This window comes from Amblyomma mixtum, chromosome 3 (assembly GCF_055824585.1).
Source record: "Amblyomma mixtum isolate Tamu chromosome 3, ASM5582458v1, whole genome shotgun sequence".
Lineage (NCBI taxonomy): Eukaryota > Metazoa > Arthropoda > Arachnida > Ixodida > Ixodidae > Amblyomma > Amblyomma mixtum.
This window is the reverse complement of record NC_143014.1, coordinates 152,315,385-152,341,154: the sequence shown is the minus strand read 5'-3', so window position 1 is coordinate 152,341,154 and position 25,770 is coordinate 152,315,385. Positions and strand designations below refer to the sequence as shown.

At 47.7% G+C, this 25,770-nt stretch overlaps 1 protein-coding gene across 1 annotated transcript in view; it reads left to right on the top strand.

The window, feature by feature from the left end:
* Nucleotides 1–2,938: 2,938 nt before the first annotated feature.
* LOC149352387 (protein spaetzle 3-like) overlaps nucleotides 2,939–25,770 on the top strand; it is a 75,916-nt gene continuing 53,084 nt past the window's right edge. Inside the window, exon 1 of the mRNA XM_089581550.1 lies at nucleotides 2,939–3,394. Within this exon, the coding sequence (XP_089437676.1) occupies nucleotides 3,380–3,394 (15 nt within the window). The 5' untranslated portion in view covers nucleotides 2,939–3,379. The remainder of the gene's footprint in view (nucleotides 3,395–25,770) is intronic.

Genomic DNA, 25,770 nt, shown 5'->3' with positions numbered 1-25,770 from the left:
GCCGCAGTTCACATTCGATGTACCTTCCAAAGTGCACTATGCTCGCTAGCAGACCAGGCAGCCGCCAGCCGCCCCGGTATAGGCTCTATAGCCGCACGCACGCCTACGAGAACGTGGGCCGGTTTTTAACGAACGCGATCTACAAGAGTTAGTCATTACGGAGGAACTGACGCGACACAAGTGACGAATTTCTCGACGGCGCCAAAACTTATTCGTACGAATATTCAAACGGCAAGCATACCGAAAAAAATGGCGGACGCGGAATCATTGGAAGGTGGCAAAAACCATCTGTGAACAGTCTGACAACGAGTTATTCACCTAGCCTCAGCATGATGCACGACGCCTCGTGCACGCGACTTTTAAACCCAGTGTATACCCTGTGAGGATTCCCGGCGTCTGCAAGGCAGCCTGTGCTGTTCCCTTCGGACATCATGCGCGGGGGGATCTAAGTATATATACACCCACAAGCCGTAAGATTACACGTCACCGGCTTTACTGTATACTATAGGACCTGGAGATCTGAGAAGTGAACCTGGGATGAGATCAAGGCTTGCAACAGTAATTTCCCATCTAGTAGCTTTGGAGGGGGAGCTGTATACCGCATGAAGAACTGAATGAAAGAATATTTTCTTAGCGCCTTCAGTTTTCACCCCCCCCCCCCCCCCTCCAAACAAAACCATGCTGGTCCCCTTTTTTTGTACGAAGCAAGACGAACAAATACATCGTTCAAATGGGGCCGCCCCCTCCAAGAGTACTCCATAAATCCGTTCCTGCATTACGGTAGCATTAATGCTGTAATTTTTTGCGGTTTCTTTTCTGAACTTGAAGCGTTTGGGTTTTCTTTAAACTGACTTTTCTCGGGTGACGTTGGAAGGACTGGGGATGCACAGAATCCTTCACTATGCCGTTTCACTGCGGATAAATAGCATTGTTTGCACGTGCAAAACTCCAAATCCAAATGCCTATATTGTTCACACCACAGTTTTTCGTGAGCACGTCGTCTGAGTAGCCCCCTGAACCACAAAACTTACCGCATGACCCGCACCTTCTTGTAGTAGCTCTTTCAGACAAGCATTATGTTCTGTTATCGAGAAAAATCTGAAAATGATAGGTATGTATACAACCTCCAATTTCCACAGAACAACATGCCTGGCCCAAGAACTTTAGGAATTGACGTACGCCGCGCACTTTCACGCTCGCGGAATTGCAGCTTATTCTTCCATCAAAAACATTTATGCCCAAACAATCTTTTTTTTTTTTTATCATCGGAAGCTGTATCCGCAACGAAAACTCATCTACAAATGTCCTTTCGTAACATATTCCCCCGAGCAAGAAAAAAAAAAAAGAAGTGGCAGCACCAGATAGCACTTATATTTACTGAGGTGAGAAAGACGAAGAAGATAGCACTTACTAAGCGCACCGTAGAACTTCGAGACGTCCATCTTTATTTCTTGTTTCGGAAAAGCGACTTTTTTTTTCTGTACATGAAATGGTCCTGCCAATCTGTCCGCCAGGAATTTCTAATCCAGCCGGTATCACTGGCTTCGACGCTATAGACGCTTCGAAAAAAAAAATGTGAAAAGTCACCTGCACAAACGTAGACGCCGTGCACCGTTCGCACGTTCCGTAGATGTCAATTTTCCGCTTTGCGCAAGCTCCATAAGGATATGTATGTCTGTATGAAGTTTTTTCGCACATCAAGAGGCTCGCGCGGATACGCTCCCGTGAAAGAACGCCTGCGAAATGACCAGGTGCCGGAGTCGGAAAATTTAGTAGTCGCTGAAGTCCGATTCATCGGTATCCTAAGAGACTCGCTCTTTGACAAGATGACCGCGCTCAGATCTAAGCAAAGCGGAAAGTAAAGCTAAAGTATAGATGTCGTCAAGCAGTAGTGAGTTGGAATTTTTAGCGGTTATAATAGATACTGTAAGCTCTTTCGAATTCACATCGTCACGAACGGCATAGTTAGATTCCTCCGTCGTTTTAAACGTTACAGTGCTAAGCCAGCCTGCCTCAAATCCGGAGTGACAATTAATGAAGACGCAGTGATTATATTGCAATTTTTTTTTCTTGTGTCATGTGACCTATACTGACCTTTGACGTCAGAGCCATCGCCCAGCTGTTGGAACCGAAACTAAAACATCATGAGAGAAAAACTGACAACTATAAATTATTTACCAGCTGTAGGCCACTGCTACTTGGCGGCGTATTAATAGTAATGTCTTGCGAATCATTAAAAAAAAAACAAATTTGCAGCCAAAATTTGGTGGCTATACTTATTTAACTATTCGTTTCACCTGACAAGTATACGTTATGTGACGAGCTAACAGCCGTTTTCCGTCTGTTCCTCGATCTCAGTACTCTTTCTTATGATAGAGAGTGGGAGACCTGCGGCTTTTGGTGAGCTGAATTATGCTCACGCGTGCCTCTACAAGCTCTTAGCCGGTGGCGCACTGGCTGAGCAGAGCTGCGCATGGTCGAGACAGATCTTGTTCTAGCGTAGGCTCACACTTGGTATGGGTGCCCTATTTCAAAGATTCCGCTGAATTCGAGTGTGTGGAAATGAGGCACGGAGCGGCGTTGAAGGACGCTGATTCTGTCAAAACGGTGGGATATGCGTGCGTTGAAATCAAGTGCGCCCAGCCACTAGCTGCATTGACTCTTCCGGTGTTAGCGACGCTCGGCAACGAACGCGGCGCGTTTGTGTCGGCCATGTTGGCACCTGGCGACTACGTCATCAGCATGGTCATCGGGCCAGCGGTCACATGCGCCCTTGGATACGCCGGGACCTGGTCGGGACGCCTGGAGTGCGCAAGGGCTGCGGGTTCGCCTCACGTCAGTCCTTCCGCTCCTCCGCCGTTGCGATGCATGCGAAAGTGGGCTCTCGGACGGCGCGCGTGTATTCACGGTACAACGGCCCTTTACCGCAAACCGTACCGCACCAGCTTCCTCGCCGACTTCCCGACAGGTCGGGCTGCGAGGGCCGGTGGGAAAGGGTGACCTGGCCGCGTAGCGTACGCGGGCGTTTCGAAAGCGCGGCTGAGACAAAGGCGGGCTAGAAAGTGGGCAAGGAAGAAAACGAGATCGGGCAAGGAGGGGGCCACGGCGGCCCGAGGGAGAGGAGGCCGGCGGGGGAGGCTCGTGGTTTCGGGCGACGGCGAGTTCGTGAGCGCGGCCGGCACTTGCACGGCGACGGAGCGCCGGTTGAGCCTTGCCGTGTGCGGTCGCGCTTTTTCCCCTGCTGCGAGGCGAGCGACCACGCGGCCGAGCGAAGAAGCCCCCCGGGTTTACCCCCGCGCATGGCGGTCCGCCGATTTCAAGTGAGAAGATCATCCGGGAGACTGTGAATGGGCTGCGACTCCATGCGGCTAAGAACGACATGGATTGGCGTCAGGTGAGCTGCGATCCCGGTGCTCGACGCCGGCGAACGAGAAAGGTCTCTCGACGGGCTGCTGCCGCTGCCCTCGACGACAGCTCGCCCCCATAGAAACGAGTCTCGCTGAGAAGAGCACGCGAGGTTCACCGAAAGAAGGCGGCGTTCGCTCTTTGTTGGACACCTATTGCAAAGTGTCCAACAAAGAACATTCTCCATAGGCATTGCCGGATCGGTGAGCGGTCGGCACAGTCAGTAGCCAGTCAGCAAAGGGATTTCCATGTTAGCATATATGGTATATCCAGTCAGAGGCAGCGTTTCTTCCAAAGCGGGGCCGTGCAAAACCGACTAGCACTGTCGTTGAAGTGACCGTTTTCTGCCGCGGCCCGCCGGTGCTATTCATGTTAGCTCAATACGCTGGGCGAACTCTCAGGGGTAAGTGAAAGTAACTTGAAAAAAAAAAATGTTCCGGCCCCATAATGCCCGCACATCATCTGCTAAGGCGCCCCTGTGGCTCAGTGTTTGGGGCTCGACTACTGAGCCGAAAGACGCGGGTTCGATACCGACCGCGGCGGTCGCATTTCTATGGGGGCGCCATGCTGGAGACTTACGTACTGTGCCATATCGGTCAGTGCACGTTAAAGAACCCCAGGTGGTCGAAATTATCCGAAGCCCTCCACTACGGCGTCCCTCATAGCCTGAGTCACTTTGGAACGTTAAAACCAACTAACCAAACCATCATCTCCTTATACAGAAAGGGTAATCGTCAGCAAATATTCACATAGGGAATCCCATCGTTTCGATAGCTGGATGATCTTTAAATCTTGGTGCATTCCCACTTCGTGTAAACACTTTCAGGTGCTATGGTTCGAACCCACGATAGTACAGCGGTGTGCGGTAGTGCTGCATCGAACCTTCGTACTCTAATGAGCGTAAAATAAAAATATCAAGATCTTCGGAATTGCGAAGCATAAAAAATTCGAATTCGAATTTCGAGTTCGAAGCATAAAAAAAGTGGCCGCATCGGCCTTGATGCATTGCTCTTCTTCTTCTCCCTCTGCATTCCTCCATAAACGTAAAGAACAATTAGTTGCACGGAATTTGCAGGTAGCTTCAAAATGAACGGGAACAGTCTGTTTACGCAAAATAGCAAATTCAATCGTTACTTCTACACTGAAGTGGAAAACGTCTCATGGGCATTATCCGTCCAAATGGCGGCTATTCAGAACAAAAGAAGTGTGCTCTTCATTGATATTTATGAAGTAAACGTTGGTAGAATACGAATAACGTGTGGCTTTTCATACTACCGATAGCCGCTGCTCTCGCGCAAGGGTCACTTGCATGTCTGTAGTTGTCGCTGAAATGTTCGCGGGTCCACGGGTCAAACCTTGCAGTGCTTAAAGAATGCTCATGTATGGGCAGTTTAATAAAACTGACAACTGCCACCGCTTGGGGCCGGGTCTCAAAAATATATCCCCTAGCGGCTATGGCGTTGTGATGTTGATTACGGTGTCTCTGGTTTGATGCCCAACCGTGGCATCGCCTTTGTATGAAACTGCAGTGCAAAACAGTGCGTGTTCTGAGATTTCATTGCAATGTATAGAACACGAAGTGTAAAGTTTAATCTGAATCCCTTCACTGCGGCTTGCCTCACAGTCGGATGTAGCTTTGGTAGGTAAAAGTCTATATTTTTTTACCCGCAATCAGACTTTCTGTCAAGGGGTGCTCCGTTTTTTTTTAGTGTGTGTCCACGTGGAGTGAGGATATTGACGAAATACTGACTGGTGCCTTATATACCATCGGCCACAAAAGTTCACGCGTGATGTGGGTGTGCGGGTCAAAATTGAAATATCTGCAGGTCTGTGGAAACGAGCATGCTTCATCAGCTGGTAACATTACCACGCAGCGCAACAATATATATATATATATATATACACATTTTTCCATAGAACACGCATCCTGTAAACTTCTGTGGCTAGTACATGCACAGGTGTAGCCTTTATCCGCAAATTGCAACTGCAGCCGTTTGCAGGCGCACTGTCCACAAACTAAATATATTACGCTCTACCACTACGACCATATAGTCTGCCCTGGTGACGCAGCGGGGTGCACTGGGCCTGACATATATACCAGCCGCCTTGGAGTAGTCTTTTAAGCACGTTTAACTCAATTAAACCTAGAAGAATTCGAAGTGTGCGTTGTACGTACTACTTGTCGTTCTTCCTTGTTCATTTAAACTTCGTAACGATATTAAATATCAGCACAAAATAACCAATAGGATGTAAGTGTGTAATTCTCACTCGATTATACGAAATGTCAGGACTCTGATAAAAGTGGATAGAGAGATATATATAATTATACTTCAATTGATGACATAGGTGCCCAGAACTTGTCTTCCAGTTTTCTCGAAGTAGAAAGTGGCCCGCGTATGAAACTCGTCAACGGATATAGCGTGGTGCACATGCCTTCAAAGGAGCGCATGGCACAGCCGCCTTTCCGAAGTCACCAAGCGTTCGTCGACTAGTCCTCTGCCCCCTTCAGCCCCCTTTCCCTCCGGAGAGACGGCGTTCATAGCGGTTGACCATGCTCGATGAATGGCTGCACGTTGACGTCTTTCGGGCCATGTTTTCGCCTTGCTGTTTCACTCTCACAGAAGCCGCACTAGCGACAACCATGCTCTGTTTCATGTTTGTACAGGGTGTTTGACATGGCACTTCGCGAATCAACAGAATGTATTTTCAGCCTCTCGCTGTACGTGCAGCGCAACGGACGATCAACTACGACGAAAACATTGCACATATTGACAGGCAACTTCTAAAGGTCTCCGATCTGAACGATATTGCAAAAAACTGGGCATTTTCCGAAAAGAAAACGCCTAAAGTGTCAGTGATGATTCGCCGTACATTTTCCCCCAGTACGAGTAATGGCGGTTTCGAGACGAGCGAGCGAATTTGTTGGCTGCGCTTCGCATTTTTTTTTCTTGGAAATAACAGCAGTCTGTGCGTGATAAAACGATTGATGCACGTGCACTGTGCTTTGCAGCGGGAGATTTGGAGTGGTGCGTGAATAGTGAAGTGTAAAAGGCCGATAGCATTAAAGCGACTAAAAACGAAAAGGGGGAGGATACTGTGTTGTCGTCACATGGAGACGGTATGGTCATGGCTCGGGATTTCGTGACGTCTCGCTTGTCATCACGAATATGACCTCTCTGGCGCGAAATGGGAGTTTTTTCGGGAGCTAGCTCTTGGCTTTTAAAGAATGGCAGCGTTTCGCGCCGAATTCACGCAAAAAATAATTACGAGGGGTCGAATTATTAACATTCACTAAAGAAATGAAATGCTCAGGAGTTGTTTTTATGGTCCCTTACGCTTACACCAACGTGCAGTTGCGAACGCGCAGGAGAGGAGGTATATGAACTCACATCAAATGTGCGTCGTGCAGTTGTATACACTGGGCGCATTGGTGTTGTGTAACGTTTTTTGTCATGTAGTGCTCATATCAGTTTGTGCGTGACGCGCACGCTTGCCTGATCGATTTGGTCTCTACGGGATCTTTGTAAGCCCAACTGGCTTAGCCTGAAACTGTCACGCTAGTATGTGCCACTGCTCTTCGGGTTGAATTGTTCAAGGAGTGTCACCTCGCAGTTGTATAGTTTTTGTTGTTTTTCGGACACCCCATGAGGAAAGCACCGTGAACATCCTGCGGATGCGCAGAATGTGTCCCGACTACAAACGTCACTTTACACAACATTTTTTAGGTAATATAGTATACGCCGCCACTAGTGACGGCGTCTATAGTTAGACACTATCAACTGAGATGCGGTACTTGGTAGGGGGCTGCTTACAAGCGTCAACAGGTAGTAATCGTCACAATTGTCATTTCTATTACCTACGGTCACTATAGGATCCCAGTAGCCAGTGCGGCAAATGAATGTTAATAGCTAGCAATTTCTGCGACCTTTTCTCGGCGGAAGCGGTAGTGACAAGCGTGGTCGGCGCTCGTCGAACGAATGAATGAGGTGTACAGCCAGCCGCTTTCAAATGCGTCGTATATTCTAGCTGCGCTGTCAATATTTGGCTGGCTTTAGTAGATGCCACAAGTCAATATTTGGCTGGCTTTTGTAGATGCCACAAGCATGCATGAAATTCACTTGATACCGCGTGTCCGTCTTACAGGAAAACAGACATAATATTGGAACAGCGTGCCTGCACGAAGGAAAACCAAGACTGTGCAAAGGGCGTGGTGATAATATCGGCGAAAATATCGGTTAACCTTAATATGAGAGCGTTGTTCGGCGGCAAAAAAAATGACAGAAGCGGCATAAGCTTTCACCAGGGTCTGGTGGTATATCGATATACTGTGCTGTTTGTGTTGAGGATTTTACGCTGGGGTCTTGATGTAACTGTAGTCTCGGCAAATTCCAAATTCAAGTAGCACACTCCAGTTCCCACTAGACCCACTAGATAGCCTAGAAGTGATTCCGGAGTACATACGAAATCTGGGCCAAGTGGATAAGCTAAGTATATGCTTAGATCTTGTATTTACGGATTTATAGGGTTTAACGTCCCAAAGTGACTCAGGCTATTGGTGACGCCGTAGCGGAGGGCTACGGATAGTTTCGACCACCCGGGGATCTTTAACGTGCACTGACATCGCACAGTACACTGGCCTCTAGCATTTCGCCGCCATCGAAATGGGACTACCGCGGCCGGGATCGAACCCGCGTCTTTCGGCTCACCAGCCCAGCACCATAACCACTTAGCCACTACGGCGGCTTGTATGCTTAGAAGGGCCTAATAGAAGAAAGTACTACTTTCGTACACACCGTAAAAGGCAGGCAGCAGTCACATGCGTACCGTGACAAAAGCTTGGCATCTTGTTCTATAGGCTAATTTAAGATAAATGCAAGTACTCAAAGGATGCGCGAACAATTGAATTTCAATGAAAAGGCGCTGATGTTTTGCCAATTACAATAAAATAACAATAAATTAATCAAGGCTGCCATTTGTTCTTTGAAATGTGCCGTAGAAACGCGATCAATTAAATCGTTGACATACTGAACAACTCCTTTCCCTTTCACACTTTTTCACCTCTTTGCGCGGAGAGAGAACATCTTTTAACTCCTAGTGATACCGGCACTCATTCTCTGCAACTAATCCCCCCACTCTCGGTATTTGATCAGTTTTTAAATTCAAAGACAACATGAACGTAAACTTTATGATGGATAGACACGACGCATCATATCAGAAACGTCTTATACGTGGCACGCAACAACCCAGGACTTGAAATAAGGTGCCTTATTTTAAATAGAAGCACAATAAATTTATAGCGCATGATATTCTAGCATATTAAAGTCGCTTAGTTTACATTAATTATTTACCCGTTAGGACTAAGCGTGGTCTAAGCTTGTCTCTGTCGAGGATCTGTCTCTGTCGAGGATGTAATACCCCAAGGGTCTTTAAGGTAATAAAATGAAATGAAATGAGAATGGCAATTCTACTGTTTCAGAAATTATTCTGGTACTGTGCAGTTTTTCAAAAATCTAATAAGAGAAGTTCAGCAGCTCTCTGCCGTGTGAGGAAGAGGGGGGTGTTCAGGCCACAGCCTGGCATGTCCTTCTTTTCAGTGTGTAATCCTCATGGTAGACATATAAAAAGGGTACGGCAGGACGTCAGCGGGTTGATTACGTTTCGAGAACAGACCGTAGGCATGAATAAATATTACTTTCCTGCGTCTATGCGGTGGGTTTGAAGCTCGTTTTCCTCTTCTCGGAAAAATTCCCTTTTCCGACATTTTCCTAACGGGCCACCGTGAGCGCTCACAAGTTGCGTCACCTGTGGGCGGGCACCCAAGAACAACTCTTCGTGGTGGGGGCGCTGCTATCGTTGCAGAAACACAATGGACGGGCATCTCTTTACGCGTGGTGAGAGCAGCACACGCAAGCTATCGTCTCTAAAGAACGCCGAAATACCAGCAGCAACTCGGAAACAGGGTCTTGAGCTATAGCTCATGTCATCCGCACAGTCGGTGCTCATCGTCCATTGTTACGGCACGCACTATTGCCAGTATGGTGTCCAAGTATAGTTTTCTTGATCACTGGGTTCAACTCTTGCGCGCTGTTCCGGATAGACATGCGCCGAGTTCCGGAGGCCCGGGACGTCGCAGGCATAGCTAGTGGGTATTGTGGACATGGCCGAGGCGTAAGGGGACGTTTCATCGGCGCCTGACACCCTTTGAGCGAGCGCGCCTGTCTCGCTCACCTCTGTGGTCACACGTCGGCTCTTTCATCCTTCGCCGCCAAGCTGGTTGCACTCTGAAACCGGCATAAAAATTGGGTCTGCTGCTTCATCGTGAAAGCACGCCTTTGTCTGGTTGTCCGGTGCCTTGGCTGGCTTCCAGACACTCCACAGGGCCGCTGACGAGACCAAGTGTGACCAGTTCTGGCAGCCCCAATGCCGGAAGCATGCAGCTTGCCGGTTCGCTACGCGTGTCACCTTGCGTATTGCAAGGGGCAACGTGTCTGGCTTTTGCCGGTGGTGCTGCTCTGCTCCTATAAGCCTATAAATGGCGCGTGTATAGATATCTTAGAAATGGGGAAATCGTCACCACGTTGTCTAGTTGAAGGCTAAGTGCTCGAGCGCACATTCCGAGATCCTGGTTATGGATTTAAAGTGTGATGCATCTTATTTTCTGATGACATTCAGAATTTACTTGATTTCAGAGAGGAGGAGGAGGAAGAGGGAGAAGAGGAAAGGCAGGGAGGTTAACTGGAAGAATAATCGGTTTGCTACCCTACACGGGGGGAAGGGGGTGTGGGGATAAAAATGAAAGAGAAAGGAGAGAAAATTTAAGTCACTATAAAAAGTCAGCTTTCGTTAAAATCACAGCCTATCATGCAGGCCAGAAGTTCACAAGAAGCGGAGCAGTGCCTTGGAAGAAGTAATGAAAAATCTGTGAGGTCATTCTACACGCAACAAGGATTCGTTGCGCGTGTGTAGGTTCTTGCTGTAATTGCGCATTGTGCAGGAAAGGGAAGCGGGCACGCATACTATGCACTTCATTCCCTCCTCCACCACTGACCTCTCCTTGGCGGCTGCTGGCGGACTGAGGTCCGCGATGACATGCGCGAAATAGCATGAACAGGGTCGAGTGCATGATCGTTAACAATGAACCTGCTTTGTTGATTTAACAGATATGTTTGCTGATGAGGCAAAGACCATTGCTTTTTTGATAGAAATCAGAGCGCCAAATCTTTGCTGTGCCTTTTCCGCTCTTGTAATCACATCCCATCTCACTTTATGAGGCTAGACAAAGTCGAAGTTTTGTAGGGGATCCGCGCGAAGTAAGACATGTCATCCAGTGTCATCAATTAAATTCGCTGGGACAGTCACCCAACCGGGTGGTGCTGGAATTTTCTTCTGTGGTAGCCGATCGAATACAGCAAGAAGACGTTTGGCTAATAAAGAAAAATAGAAGTTCATGCTGGAGGAGCAAAATTTGGTTTTAGGTTTATTGGTTTATTGGGTGTTTAACGTCCCGAAGCAACTCAGGCTATGAGGGACGCCGTAGTGAAGGGCTCCGGAAATTTCGACCACCTGGGGTTCTTTAACGTGCACTGACATCGCACAGTAGACGGGCCTCTAGAATTTCGCCTTCATCGAAATTCAGCCGCCGCGGCCGGGATCGAACCCGCGTCTTTCGGGTCAGCAGCCGAGCGCCGTAACCACTGAGCCACCGCGGCGGGGCCGCAAAATTTCATCGCGGCAGGCATGGTCACGAAAAAAAAACTGCAATCGTAAGAAAAAAAAAGTAGCTTTCTACAATTTAAAATGCATTAAAGAGAGAGAGAGAGCTCTCAGAAGCCGGCCGTTTTGTTAATTAAATCTAGTTCTGTTTGTTGCAAACGCGTCAGATAAGAACACTTGGCCCCGCTTAAGTTGGCATTCGAAGCAACGCCGCATCTACCACTGACGGCCTTCAAGACCCAGAGAGATGTTTCGAAGAATAGCTTTGCTAACTTCGGTGCTCGCTGCGCTCTTTGCTCTGGCGCCCTGTAGACTCTTCAGAGAGCTACGTTCGTGAGCAGAAAGACGACCATGTTCATCGACGTAGGCGTCCCGTTGGCGTCAGTCTTTGCTTACTGTAGTGCAGCGTTGAGTTCCTATTACAAAACCACGTCACGCTCATAAAAGCGCCTAGTAGCGCAGTTTTCACGGAACACGTTTGCTGGGACAGAGTGTCGTAGTTTTCTCTCCTTGAACGAGGCACTAAAATATTTTCAAGAAACACCTCAGCGACTGCAAAACCAATTTGCCATTTTGCAAAAAAAAAAAAAAAAAAAATATGAATAGAGGCTAAGTATGAAAGGCTGCATCAGTGAAATTTGTTTCTGATACGCTTTGTGCAGCTTGCGACGTCCAAGGTATTTTTTATTTGCACAATGCTATAAAGAAAAGGAAAGGCAATCACATGTTTCATATACATTTTATGGATGCCATCTGCATAGCTTGCGATTCACAATTCCTAAGATTCTTTAAAACTGCGTCCTGCGCATTTCATGCGCCTTGTGCGTCCGACAGCATCGCCGAATTATTTTAAAATAATGCGAGATTGTTTCAGTATTCAATTTTCCGCGCAGATGTGAGGTGCACGTTATCAGCTTCCGAAAACGCGCTACAGCCGAACGGTTGTATGCCTTAATATGTGAAAAAGCGAGGTTTGTGCGCTTTTTATGTTGGTACACAAAGATTTTTTGGTGTGTGTGCGTGCGTGTGTGCGTGCGTGTGTGCGTGCGTGTGTGCGTGCGTGCTTGCTTTTTGTTAGTCCATGCGACAAGGCGTAGCTAGCGCACATTTCCCGACGCCAACTTCTCTTGGAAAAGGAAAATTGTAGAAGGAAGGAGGGCGATCTCGCGTTGTTCATGACACCAATCGTCGTACGCGGTTTGGCTATACCATTGCGTACCAACGTGCATTGAGGCTGATATAGATATGGATAACGTTCCCGAGTAGAACGCATTTTCATTCGCTATTGCTGGCAGCCCATATAAATCGTCAGAGTGTTTGCGATGCCGAACGCATTGTAATGTTAAGTACGAGGCACCTGTGTATACGCAAATTGCGCCAAGTTTTGGTCGCACATAACATTCTGATACTTTCTAATGTCCACTGCAGGATTGCGAAAGAAAATAATCTTCCATGGCACTTTGCCAATAGCGCCGCTCGTGCCGACAGAGGTGCAGAGGTGAAAAAGGGATAGTCCAGACTTTCATTGCGCAACTAGCAATCCAGCTTCCACAACTAGCGCGGGCGAAGTGTAGATTGGGTAAGCGCACAGTGCCGCAAAAATGGTAGTCGGTAAAGCAAGAACATAAGAAAGGTAGGTTTATATGCGTCAGCTGATTGGCATGTTACGCAGCGGGAATGTGCGTGTTAAATGCTGGGCAGTACACAGAGAAATGTTCGAAAGTTGATCCGCGTCTTTGGCAACAGCGCGGATGAACATGGTATTAATGAGCACGTCTGTTGAAGCGAACGTTGTTCTCAGTCTCTTCTTGCGTCAAAAGAATGGGGACTAGCTGCTCACAAACAGCAGCCCACAACGGTAACAGGAACACTGCATCCTACTTTCTACGCGTGCAGCATGCACTTCCCGTCGCGGTAGCTAGGTGGCTGTGGTCGGTGTTGAGTTGGACAAAAGTTTATTATGGTAAAACGAGCTTTCTCTGAATTGTTCGCAAAGCAACAAGGCAAAAAAACAAAATTCATCTGACGATTTTTATGCATCAGCAGTTAGCTTCTTGCTCCCAAGGAGCTTTTCACAGCAATCCCAGACACAGCTATAAAACTAAATGTGGCCAGCTAATTTATATCTGCTATGTTGGCACTAGGTGAGCCGCATTATTCTGTTAAGCTCAAAGGAAATGTTTGTGTGGCCTGCTCTACTCTTTTGCTCTGATGTCATGAGGCAGATCGACAGCGATGACGTCATCCAGTTTAACTTTCGGCGTCTTGTAAAATGCGTTGTGGGGCTAGTCGTTCCATTGCACTCTCAGAAAAGACGTCACGTGAAGACAAGAAAGACAGGACAGAGCGCTCTATCCTGTCTTTCTTGTCTTCACGTGTCGTCTTTTTTGCGCGCTAAAAGATCTCTTTCGGGGGCCTTTCGTGAAGAACACGCTGAAATAATTCGCCCAGCAGTAAGCGTTAAAAAAAAGTGTGTTCATGAAGCACTGAACCCTTCACGAACCAAGCCGCAGTGGTCGATCAGTGGTTATGCTGCTTGCCGTATGACCCAAAAGACGCGGGTTCGATCCCGGCCACGGCGGTCGCTTTTCGATGGAGGCCAAATGCTAGAGGCCCGTGTACTGTGCGCTGTCAACGCACGTTAGAACCCTAGGGGGCCGAAATTATCCGGAGGCCTCCATTACGGCGTCCATAGCCTGAGTCGCTTTGGGACGTCAAACCCCCATAAACCAAACTAAACTAAACTTTCACGAACCGTTGGTTTTGTATTCATTTTGTCCTTGAATTGGCTTATACAAGGTCAGGAATCAACAAAAGCATCATCTTCGCCGGGTTGAACTTTCTTTCTTTCGATTTTTTTTCGCCCATTAGGTTGTTTGGCGGAGAATATTTATAAAGTATATACAAATGCAGCCACGCGCTAATTTTTGTTGTGTATCGTTTCTTTCCTGTCGTTGTCCCCGGTTACTTTAAAAACCATTTGAGATAGGCGCCGTGTACTCATCATTCATCTCGCATGCTGCACTGAAAGTTCTATGCAGGCTATGAGCAATGTCAAGTTGAAGAAAATTCAAGCAGTGATAGAAATAAACCAACTTTCGGCAACATGCGGCCACAAAAAGTTTTATCATGCGAGCTCAATTTTTCGAGGTGATATGTGTTTCGCGATCTAAGATGTCGCGGTGATATTTCTGAGCAAGTTGCGCACTCCTATTTCCACTATATTTGCACCAATTTCCGCTCAACGGGTCCCGGCCTTTCCGAAATGCAGGAACCAGACAGATTTCCGGGATTTTGGAGCGAGAATGTTTACGAGCTCGTGGAGGTTGCGGATGCTCTTATCTTTTCAGGTCATTTCAAAGTAGATGTAAAATTGAGCAGGTTACGAGGGAGTCCAACAAAAAAAAAACATAGAAATGAAGAACTCATGGATAGAAGAAGAATTCCTGAAAGACAACAAAGAGAATAAAGGGGAGAAAAGGGGTTTAGTTATGTCCGAGTTAACGAACATAAAGGCCTTTTGTGCCAGTCAACAAAGCCCTATTTTCAAAGCCAGAGCCATGCCGCGATCTCGGAAAGAGAGTTCCCTCGAGGACAACAAAACTGCCCAGTGCTGTCAGCCTGTCGCGTAGCTCCTGCACGAGCGTTCTGCAGACGCAGTCCTACAGCGAATGAAGGATGCCTTCATCCGGCTCACCTCACGTGTAGGTCGGAAAACACGCACTTTTAGGATCAAAAAGAAAACGATTCGTGTAAGCTACACCCAGTAAGAAGTTCTATAGTGCCGGGTGCTCCCTGTTAGTCAAAACATCCGCGACGAGCGAAGATTGAGCAGGCGCGCCTTTGAACTAGCGCCGAGCAATGTCGGTTTCACATCTCGTAGCATAGTTTTCGCTTACTAACTTATGCAGACCTTCGCGATTGTTTGCACACAGGACGGAAGTTCGAGTGACACAGGATGTCCAAGAATTGTTTACGGATGAGATAACTGCGAACGGTAGAAATACGTTCGGTGAAAAAAAAAAAAGAAGTCGGCGAACGTCGCTAAAATACTGGCAGGTAGCAGCAGAAGCGCTCGTGACAAGTGAGGTCAGCCCGGTAAAGGTCGAGTTGGCAGGGCGCGGCCTGCCATTGTTAACGAAATCTTTTCTGCCGAAATTGCTCAACACACAGCAGACAGGCGCTCACGTTTTGCAAGGATGCTCATGTCCCCTTCTGGGCGATGACTTGCAGCTTCTGGTTATTTGCCCCTGTGAAGAGTGATTGACGTCGATGCTTCGCGCGCCGCAGCCGCTTCGCAGCTAGGGAAAATTGCGGCGTGCATCGCTTGCCTTCGGATCGCAACATTTAAGAAAAGAAAAAAAGGGAAATACTTCGTAAACGCGCAAATTTCTAGTGCTCGTTCAGGCATTGAGGTTAAAGAGTAACAGCAAAGGCTGTTTTCTGGCACCTGTTCACTCCTCTACGGCTTGCTCGTGTTTGTCTTTTTTTTTAATTTCTTTTATCGCGCTTCAAAATACAGTAAGGCGCATTCTGGTGGCGTGTTGCATGCATGGCGCGGAATGGGCGATGAGGAAAGTAGCGCCTGAGGGAAATTACATTGCGTCGATAACTTATGCTTACCGAGGGCTTTTGTTTGTGCGTATCGGCCGAGTGTACGTATCACCCGTTTTCGCTGATACTTACACAATCTGCGCTCGAAGAACAACAGCCTTTGCGTCAGTTGCATGATTTCGTACGATTGAAGGAAACGGTTCTTGTTCGCGGGAATGTTATTTGGGGTGCCAGAGGAACTATCTTTTTCGGAACCGTGGCTGATAACGCTCTTTGAAAAAGCGAGTCGACATCGGCGTGAGGCTTGCGTGCCTTGTCTTCTTAGCCCTCAACCCCTTCCTCCCTCTTTGAGAAATACGAAAAAGAAAAATTAATACCCTACAGCAGGAAGCCAGGGCTTCTATTCTCCCGAGCTGCCTCCCCGGTGCCATCGGAGAGGCTGTGGCCAGTGTCTGCGCTTATGCAACCGCCAAAGTGGCGAACAATTGTGATAGTGCGCGCAAGGTATCTCGCTCTGGTTGCAAGCTCGTAATGCAACGCTTCAGAGCTGCAACGTCTTCTGGTTCGCACGGTCCTTTTACCTGTCTTGCTTTCAGGTTAGAGCTAGCAGTGGATAAACCGGAACGGGTAGTGGGTGACATTCAATGTAGTGAGAAAGCGGTTGAGTGGGAGAGTCCGTGACAGAGACTAACTTTTCGCCGACCTCCTCATATGAATACGGCGTTCGAGCACTTTTTGCTGCATAAAATGACGAAAAAATCTCGAATGACTTGGAAGTTAGTCAGGTCCCGGGTCTGATATGACGCAAGTGGAACATGGTTGCAAGAGACTATGTGAACGCGGCCACGAAAATTGCGTGGTCATCGTATTCCGGCGTTGCAATGAGCAGACTCCATTTCACATTATTCCTGGAAATATCCTTTAGTGATGTAGGATCGTGATGATACAGTGGTGCCTCGTTAATATGGACACTTTGGTTTCAGAGCAAAATTATCCATAAAGCGAGTCGTACATAATAACGGATCGCGAAGAAAAAAGTTGCTATGCTTAAGGTCCGCTTCTGTGCACACTGGTGACCAGCGAAGTTGACATCAGACATTATTCTGAGAGCTAAAAGTAAATAATCCTGCTCGCCGTTTTGCTTCAAATAATGTGCCGCAGCGCCTAGTGGTCTTTGATATTCCTAACGGTGCCTCATGGATAAGTGACCTAATCACTACTACGGCTGTTCATATCTTACAAACCGGTACTACACATCAGCACTCACTCGGCTCGATCACGGCTGCTGAATGCTGCTTTTTACATGGCACAATGTGGAAAAGGAGACTTCATCAGAGTCATTCATGCAATATAAAAATGGTGAGGCACGTCGATTGGGTGAGTTTGCACTGTAAATCTTAAAACCTCAAAAGATATGAGCCATCACTCAGCCATTTTGCTGTTTTTCATTACATTCCTTTGGCATCCTCCGTTCAAAAAACAGAAATTTAAGCACCTGGTTGGGGGCAGTAGAGCCGTTGTTCTCACTGCCGTCCATAACAAGGAGAAAAATAAATTATGGGTCCTAATGTGTGCGTTTTCCCTTTGTACATTGTCCGGACAGCAAGTTTTCATACTAACGAGGCGTAAATATATTGGAAATGTTTCGTTCTCAGGAAGATTGGCCATAAATTCCAGTCGTTCACATTAACGGTAGTCGTATTAACGAGGCACGACTTTGATGGATTGCTCTATTTGGTCGGCATAACTCTCTTTCAGACTTTGTGTATATGCTGCGTTATTATATCGTCGTATACAGTCGTTCCTCGTTAATATGGACACTTTGGTTTCGGAGCAAAAGTGTCTATGAAGCGAGTCATCCATAATAGCGAATCAAGAAGAAAAAACGAAAAGAAATATAAAAAACGCTTTATGATAAATAACCGCTTTTGTGCGCATAGTGGCGGGCAGTGAATTCAGTGGAAAGCGGGCAATCCCGGAAACTCGCGAGGTGCATAATTCTGCTCGCCAATTCCTTTAAAATCATACGGTGTTCGTATGCAGGTTTAAACACGTTTGAAGCACCTCTAGTACTCCATGAGACGCGTGATGGCGCTTCGCGGTGTGAAGAAGTATCTCATACTACACATCTCAAGAACCCTGTACTCTCTCGGCTGTCAGCTGTTGTATGTGGTTTTCAATGCAGCGCACGGGGAAAACTTTTTTTCACAGCCACTAGTACATTGCTGCTACTGGTAAGGCGCACGCGCGCGCACGCACACACGCACACACGCACACTAGCACGCACACAAGCACACACACATACACACGCGCACGCGCACAAAGGCCATTACTACGGCATTTGCACATTTTAAGAGCCTTTCGCTGGTGTTTTGCACTCAAAATATAACAGGCGGAACAACTGGCAGAAGTGCACTCACGGTTTAGTTCTCATCGGTGTCCATATTAACAGCCCAAGAGAGAGAGAGAGAAAGATGAACAGAAAGCAGGAAGGTTAACTAGGCGACGCCCAGTATGCTACCCTACACATGGGAAGGGGAACGTAGGGAGAGATAGGAAAGGGAGATCTTACCCCATGCACAAAAGTGCATGGGTCCCAATAGGCTTCGTACGCTAGATGTGAGTGATTTCGCGGAGCCCCGGAGAGCCCCAACTGCGCATGCGCGAGGAGCGAGTGTGAGACAGTTACTGCGTAATTTCCTTTCCTCAAATACAATTTTAATTTTCTTCATTACGGTCCCTCTTTCTCCTTTCAATCACACTTCCTCCCTTCCTGTACGGTGCGGTTCAGGTGTCCACCGAGAATACGAGATAGAGAATTACTGCGCCATTTCCTTTCCTCAAAAAGCGTTGCTTTCAAAGGGCAAGGCATCGCGCCGAACGGGTGGTGGCGTTCCGTGGACTCCCTGGCAGCGCTACAACATGCTGTCGCGTTCCACTCCTAAAGGCGAAGCTTAAGCGTTATCAATTAGTTGTTAATAAGTACTTGGTCGTTAATCAGTAATTAGCCATTAATTAGTAATTTGTCATTGCTTAGTAATTAGTGCTTAATTATGTGTGACGTCATCTAGTGGTGACGTCACCAGTGCCACACAGGCAGTCAAAGTGGTGCGGAAAACGCTTTCGCCTCAACGCACTTTAGACAGTCAAAGTACCCCCTGAGATGCCGCCGCCGGCGCCGTTGCTTCCTCAGTTCTACTCGGGAGGGCCATTGGTCAAACCAAAGCCAATTTTTTTACGCTGTCCATTGTCCGGACAGTGAGTTTCCACATTAACGAGACGTAAATACACTGCAAAAGTATGGTCCTTAGAAAAACTTTCCATAATTCGAGCGTTCCATATTAAGGGGTCATGACTATATTTCATAGGCTCATCACATACTAAGCACGGACGAGAAAAAAAAAGCGGAAGTTCATGCGCAGTTTCAGCGAAATATTGTTGCGTCACCTTTTATCAGTAAGAAGGGGGGCGGGGGGTGTTGGAGGAATCTGCGCCAAGCGGGTGATTTGTAAGCTCAGACGCTCCTAATGAAACAAATATTGCGCAAATAATGCTATCTGGGTCTTCCTGGAGGGCTTGCAATTTATGAAAATGTACTGTGAGGGAACCACTATTGGTGCCTTTTCAATTAATAGCATATCAGTGGAGAGAGAAAAAGAAATATTTATATCTTCGCCTGTGGCTAAGCAAACGGATTTTTGGTGCAGGTGTTGGACCCTGTAAATATTGCCTTACTCCCCTTTCGTCACTTGACCGTTTACATTAAAGCTGCCTCCGTCGGCGTTCTTTGTCTACTTCATTTCTTCGTCTTTGCAGCGTCTAGTTTAATCTGTTCAGCGTCCATAGCTTTCATACATCACGCCTGGTAGGCACTGGAGAGATGCATCACTGTCTCTGAGTTTTTCCGCCGTTTCTGCGCGTTTTGTATACGTAGCTTAATCTGTGGCGTTGTTCTAAAGCCGTTACGTCAACGAGTAGTAAAAGTTCAAACGTGAAACAATGTTTTTCTATAGGAGAAAAGGTGAATCCTACCTTATTCCGTGCTACATATTGACTAACAGTTCATTTAGGCGCTTGATACTCAAGCTCCTTAACCCTACTGCACGTAATTATGATTGATCTTGCATAGATGCACTAGAATATCAGGGCTCTGATTCTTTTCTCTTTTCTCCGCGACCATTAATACCTTGCAGCCACCACCGAGCGAGTCTGAGTTCGCGGGTTCAGTGCGTAGCCGTAGCAATTGCGTTACAACAATGAAGCCGTGCAAAAGCGTGAGCATTTAATAAGAGTTACGTTAGAGGAGCTGTCAAGAAAAAAATTGTCACTTTATGCAACACCGTGTTTACGAAACTAGGAGCTCGAACTTCGCGCGTCGCTCTGCACGTTGCAGCAACATGGCGAAGAACGCAAGAACGAAATCCGAAACATGGTACTTGCTGGTAACTGCTGTTGCTTCAGCGTGGCCCCTTTAATCACATGTTCAGGCAACAAAGATAAAAACTGCTGGCTTTTCAAGCACGCGGCCTGCGTGAGCCTGCCCTATCACGGGGGTGCAACCTCTTTACGAGCAACGCCTACCATCTTCAGGACGTGCGAATGCAGTGACTCCCTTTAAAATGTGACGGATCGGTATTTGATGCGCGGCTGTGAACAATAAGGCTGGTAGCTCTCAAACTTCCGTTCTGGCTGAGCACGCGCACGTGTACTTATTCCAATGGCGCCTTAATCGCATGCCATCCATCACTGACGAGTGAGTGAGTTGTTTAGGTGAGCACGGTGGATGAGCACGTTCAATTACAGTTCCTGGACAAAAAAAAAAAAAAAAAAAAGATAGTTGAACGGTTGCAACGCTTTTGCTTGTTTGTTTTTGACTTTCCACTCACGCGAAATTGTAATTTGGTACCCCCGCGCCGTACGCCTGTGGTTTCTCTTGCTTCTCAGAACTTCCACAAAATGCGCACTTGTTTTCACTCGAGAAGCGTCATTATTGTTGCGGGCGGTTCTATAGAAAGCTGGACACTACGTGAATGCCGTCAGAAGTAAGTGCTTTCTCGTAAATCAAACTGTGCAGACAGAACCGCCAGCTAGTGTTAAGCATTTTTGGTCCTTTGGAAGGGTACTTTTCGTGCGTGTATGTAATAAGGCGGTACACGATGCACATTGAGCCGTCAAAAGCCGTGCTGCTCATTTACGTCTGAGAGATGCTTCTTTTATTTTTCATGGCCAAAGAAGATTTCAATCCGTTTGTGCTCATGCCACATATTACTCTGAAAGCTTGTAGTTTAGCTGTAAGAAGGCGGCAAATAATAAGATAATGGGTACAATGACAGCACCATTATTAATTTTAAGATACTACTGTTGCAGATTTGCTCTGTTATATCAAAATATTGGACGGATAAGCTACCGATCATGGTCTACATACATGCAGCAAAATTGTTTTGCAATTAATGCCCCGTCATTATGACGTAACTTGCCGGAAGTTGGTCGCAACAACATCATTAAAGGAAGAACATAAGTATTTCCTTTGCGTGCAAAAGCGTAATGCATGTTTTCTCCTTAGGCACTTTTCCTTTTGAAACCTTGGTCCGCATCGCAAAATTTGTGGCAGCCCTAGACTGTAGTGATATTAGTTTTTAGTACGGTTACAACCAGTATTTCAGTTTTTTTTTTCGGCTTATTGAGGTGTCGGCGCTGGTAAAACTGTAATTGTTGTACTTTGTGAAACTTTCGCGGATTGTAAGTTGCCCGAGAACACGACCAGACTTTGTGTGCCAAGGCAGACGTTTCGCCACGGAGCGCCGCGGTGATTTACCGCGGGTTATAAAGTCCGCCAGTGACTATTACTTTTACCCCCTTCCCGCGAGATCTCTTGCGCCGGCGCCTCTTCCTGTGCTCATTCCCGCGTCGCCCAGACGCCGACCTGCGCGGGCCAGTCGCCGCCGTTTTCTCTTTGTTCTTCCCTGCCGACGGCGCGGCGGGCTGACGCAACAGCCCCGCAGCAGCAGCAGCCTTCGGGCGCCGTTCGGCGCTGCTGCTGCAACACATGGTTACAAACAAGGGCTCCGCGCTTGTCGGGCGCGTGCGACGTGGCCATAAAACCCATCAGGTGTCTTCATCGGCCGGCGCCTTTTTCTGGGTCACGGACGGGCCCCGCTGACCCGGCCCGTGTCCCTCCGTGCGCACGCTTCCGATGCGCGCCGCGACAGCACCCCCGGCGGCGTAGCGGTCGCCGATCAACGCGCGATCGACGACGACGACAACGCGTCCGGCGGCGCAAAGCGAGGACACGACGGGGAGCGCGCTGTTGATAGATCATCGCGGTTCCCCCGGGCCGGCCTCATTGGCATGCACGCGGCATCAGGCCGCCGACTGTCCTGCTGCAGCCAGTGGGACAGCGTGACAGCCGGAGACTTCGGTAGCCCCTTGGTGGTCCCTGAGGACTTTCGCCTTGGACGCGCAGATAGCGGGGCCCGATAAACGGCCCCGGCTTTCCCGCCACGCGAGGGTCGACGTCACCTCCGCTCCCGAGATGGGACGCCGATTGGCCGACCTTCTGGACAGAGTGCGCCGTTGTGGCCCCCCTCCCCCCATCTCTTGGAATGGAGTGTCGGAAGTGAGACAATGCCAACTCTGGAGGAGGAATGCGAAAGCTCGCTTTTTCATGGACGCAGGCTGCGCTGTTTTAAATATGCACAAAATATGCAGAAGGTACTCCCCGTGTTTATATCTGAGGTGCCATCGACGGTACTTGGCTTAGCGCTCAAAAGGAAGCCGTGGCGGGTTTCCTGACCGGGACTAGAGCTAGGCAGTTCCAAGTAGAAAGCCGCCTCTCCCATTGTAAGAGGCAGCGTACGCTGACTTAACGGTCCTTCTTATATTTTGCATTCATCTAACGGCAATTCTTTTTGCTGCGCGAAACCGCAGCAATGGAGGAGCGAACTCAGAGTGCTCTCATTGCCACCTGTTGTGCGGGAAAATATGCAGACCAGGCTTTGTGCTATTCGTAGCTCTATCTTTCTCGTGCGAGAGTGCGTGGCGTCTTCACAACTGCGTTCTATGCCCTCTCCTGTTTTCAGATCAGCGTATACCGCTAAGCTCTCTTTCTAATCATATATTTGCTTAGCTCGGCCTTTCTTATTTGCACTATTCAGCTGGCCAACGGATATTATTTATGGACGCGAGCGCGAAACAAAGCTTCCGCTGTAGGGATCAATAAGCCATATACGTGAACTGCATCCGACCTCGCACGTTCGGCCCCTCCCGTGCGCTGCCCTCTGCCACGCTCGGTGCCTGCAGCCCTTGGCAAGTTCTCCCGCGAGGGCTGAGAACGGAATTTCGTCTGTTTCCAATTCAAATCTGGAAGCGCATGAATCAGTGGCTGGACCATGGTTCGCCGCTCTTCATTCATTGCTCCTGCTTCCTTCGACGTCCTCCACGACTTTTTAAAATTTTTTATTGCCAGATCTCACGGGATGCCCCGTCTATATTCGAGGACGCGGGCCACTTCGAGAGCTCGCGTATTACGACTCCGCCTGCGAATCTGATCGGGCTTAGCGCAGGGTGATCCTTCCTCTCGAGCAGGGGCCTTTCCCACGAGAGCCACAAGGATATGTGTAAGCTGCTTGCGCAGGGCAGCATGGCGCAGCGTCATCGCTTTCGTCCGCAGTTTCCGGCTTCGAGAAGTGCTCCTCGGGCTATGGGATGAAAAGCACGTAGCCACCTCTGGCTTCCTGAGATATCCTGAGCTTTGTGCGCTGAATGTTTTGTTAATACTTGATATTTCTAAATACACTTATAAATAACAGTGTAACAGACTGGACAAATAAGGACGAGACACAAACCATGAGCTCTGACTAGCAACTGAAATAAATTTTATCGCCGCGACGGCAATATATACCCCCGCGCGACGCCCACAGCATAAAAACTTTAAAGCCTAGCAACAAGATTTTCCGCTTTCTTAGCAATCAAGAAAACTGATCTCTTTTTTTTTTTTCAAAGTGATAGAAGGTGTGTTGACCCACTTGGCTCCTCTTTTATGAATGACATGCGGTTCAAATAATTCGCGCACAAGCTATTGCTTGTAACTCCTTAGAATCTTGCTTTTGTCAAGCTTTGCGGTGCATTTGCAAGTAGCCACGGGTTCAGGCAAATTCTTTCTCGTGCTGTCTTGGATAACATTCCTATGTTCCCTGAGCCTATCATTTAAACAGCGTCCAGTCTGTCCTATGTAAGATGACCCATATGACCAAGGTACATCGTAGACCACTTATTTTTTACATTCGGTAAAAGCCCTCTCGTGTTTCTGTTTGCAATGTTTTGGCGGCTTTTCTTCTCGATTGACCATTTTGCAAAGTTTTTCCAGTTTGTTAGGTGCAGAAAAAACCACCCTTACATCGGACCGCCCCACAGCTTTCTTCACAGGGTGACTCACGCCGTGCGCATACGGAACCGCAACAATTTTTTCACGTTCATCTTGGTCCTGTGTCGTCGTGGCTGCCGGCGGAAACCTTTCAAAATTTAGTAGCCAACACTGCAATGCACAGCGTCCGGGAATCCGGCGATGCGCAACCTTTGTTGGTCCTTAAAGCTTTCTTCGGTGCGATGAAGACATGATCTATTGAGGGCGTTCTTCAAGGCGCTTGCTGCGCTCTCTTTACTAGTTTTGAGTGAGCCGAACTGTAAGACATGAGTCATTTCTTGGAGCGCGGGAAGTAGCACCAACAGATGTGCACTGGGCGTGCGAACAAGCGCAAGTCCAGGAGCCGGAGTTGCTTGTCTTGCGCCAATTCCCTTGCCAGAGTGAAATCTTCAAGGGTCTCTGCGGATATCTTGAAAGTTCTGCATCACTCTGGGATTCCTGGTCAGATGCCTGGTAGACGATCAACAAATCGTCCACATAGCGGAACATGTTGAACGAGCTGCTGTTTTCCAGGGCTTTATTTCAGTTTTCTGTCACAGGGGCCGAGTAGCAGGTCGCTGAGAAGCGGCGCCACGCACGATCCTATACGCTCTCTTTTTTTGCTGTACGCAAAGACCACCTTTAAAGGTTATGAAGGTTGAGCGCAGATAAAACCCCAGGACTTCAAGGAAGCTCGCACAACTGATGCAGCAGGCATTTTGTATCTCATCCCGTCTGTCGCGCTGTCATTTATATGTGACATGAACCAACTGGCACGGCTAATTCCACTCCTGGTTCTAAATATAGCCGACCTGGAATCTTGGCCCCATGTTAGAGCTGTCTACTTGAAGAAAATTTACTTGCATTTTTTTTCGGTGTACTAGTGAACAATGAGATGACCAGGGCTGATAATGGAAATTGAACAAAACTAGCTCCCGGAGAAAAAAAAAAAGAAAATACAGGAAAATACAGTGAGGGAATCGGAACTGCCGAAAACAAGAAAATAACTGGCAATTTTTTAATAACACCCAACTGATGCGACGAAAGTCGACACACTATTCTACTGCGCTTCATGCATTGACGACGGATGACATTGTGCATGAGCGATTGCTTTCGATTGTATATTACGAGCTATGATTCTGATAGCGGCAGTTCAGGAGATGAGACATTTTGTACACGGAAGGCAGATTCCCAGTAAGAATAACTAACTGTAAGGGAATTTGGGAAAAGAAATTCGCCAGCAAAGATTGCACAAGCCTGTAGATTGCTGATTTGCGACCGTTTACTGGCACTTTCCAAATTTATCTTCGTTTTCACTGTTGCTGAGAAAAGGTGCACCCAGCAGCCTGTAGCGAGGAGCCTTCTCTGAACCGCGCATGCGTGACGTGGTCGAACGTTTCGTGGAAGAAAATTGTTGTCAGGATCATTTTTATAACAGATAACTACGGAACTGACTTCGAGAGAGCAACCTTGCTTATTCTAATCTTGCTGAGAGATATACAATGCACTGAGAGAACTGGTTAAAATGAAACGAAGGTCTGAAACACAACCGCACTTAAGATTTAATGATCATTTGAGTACGTGTTCTTCGTCCGATTCCTTCAGTGTCGAACACGTTTCTTGTGCGCTTCATCGCAACGCTTTCTCGAAGCGGCTTATTGGAACGAGCTTGCGGCAAATTATGCCCCTAGCGGCAA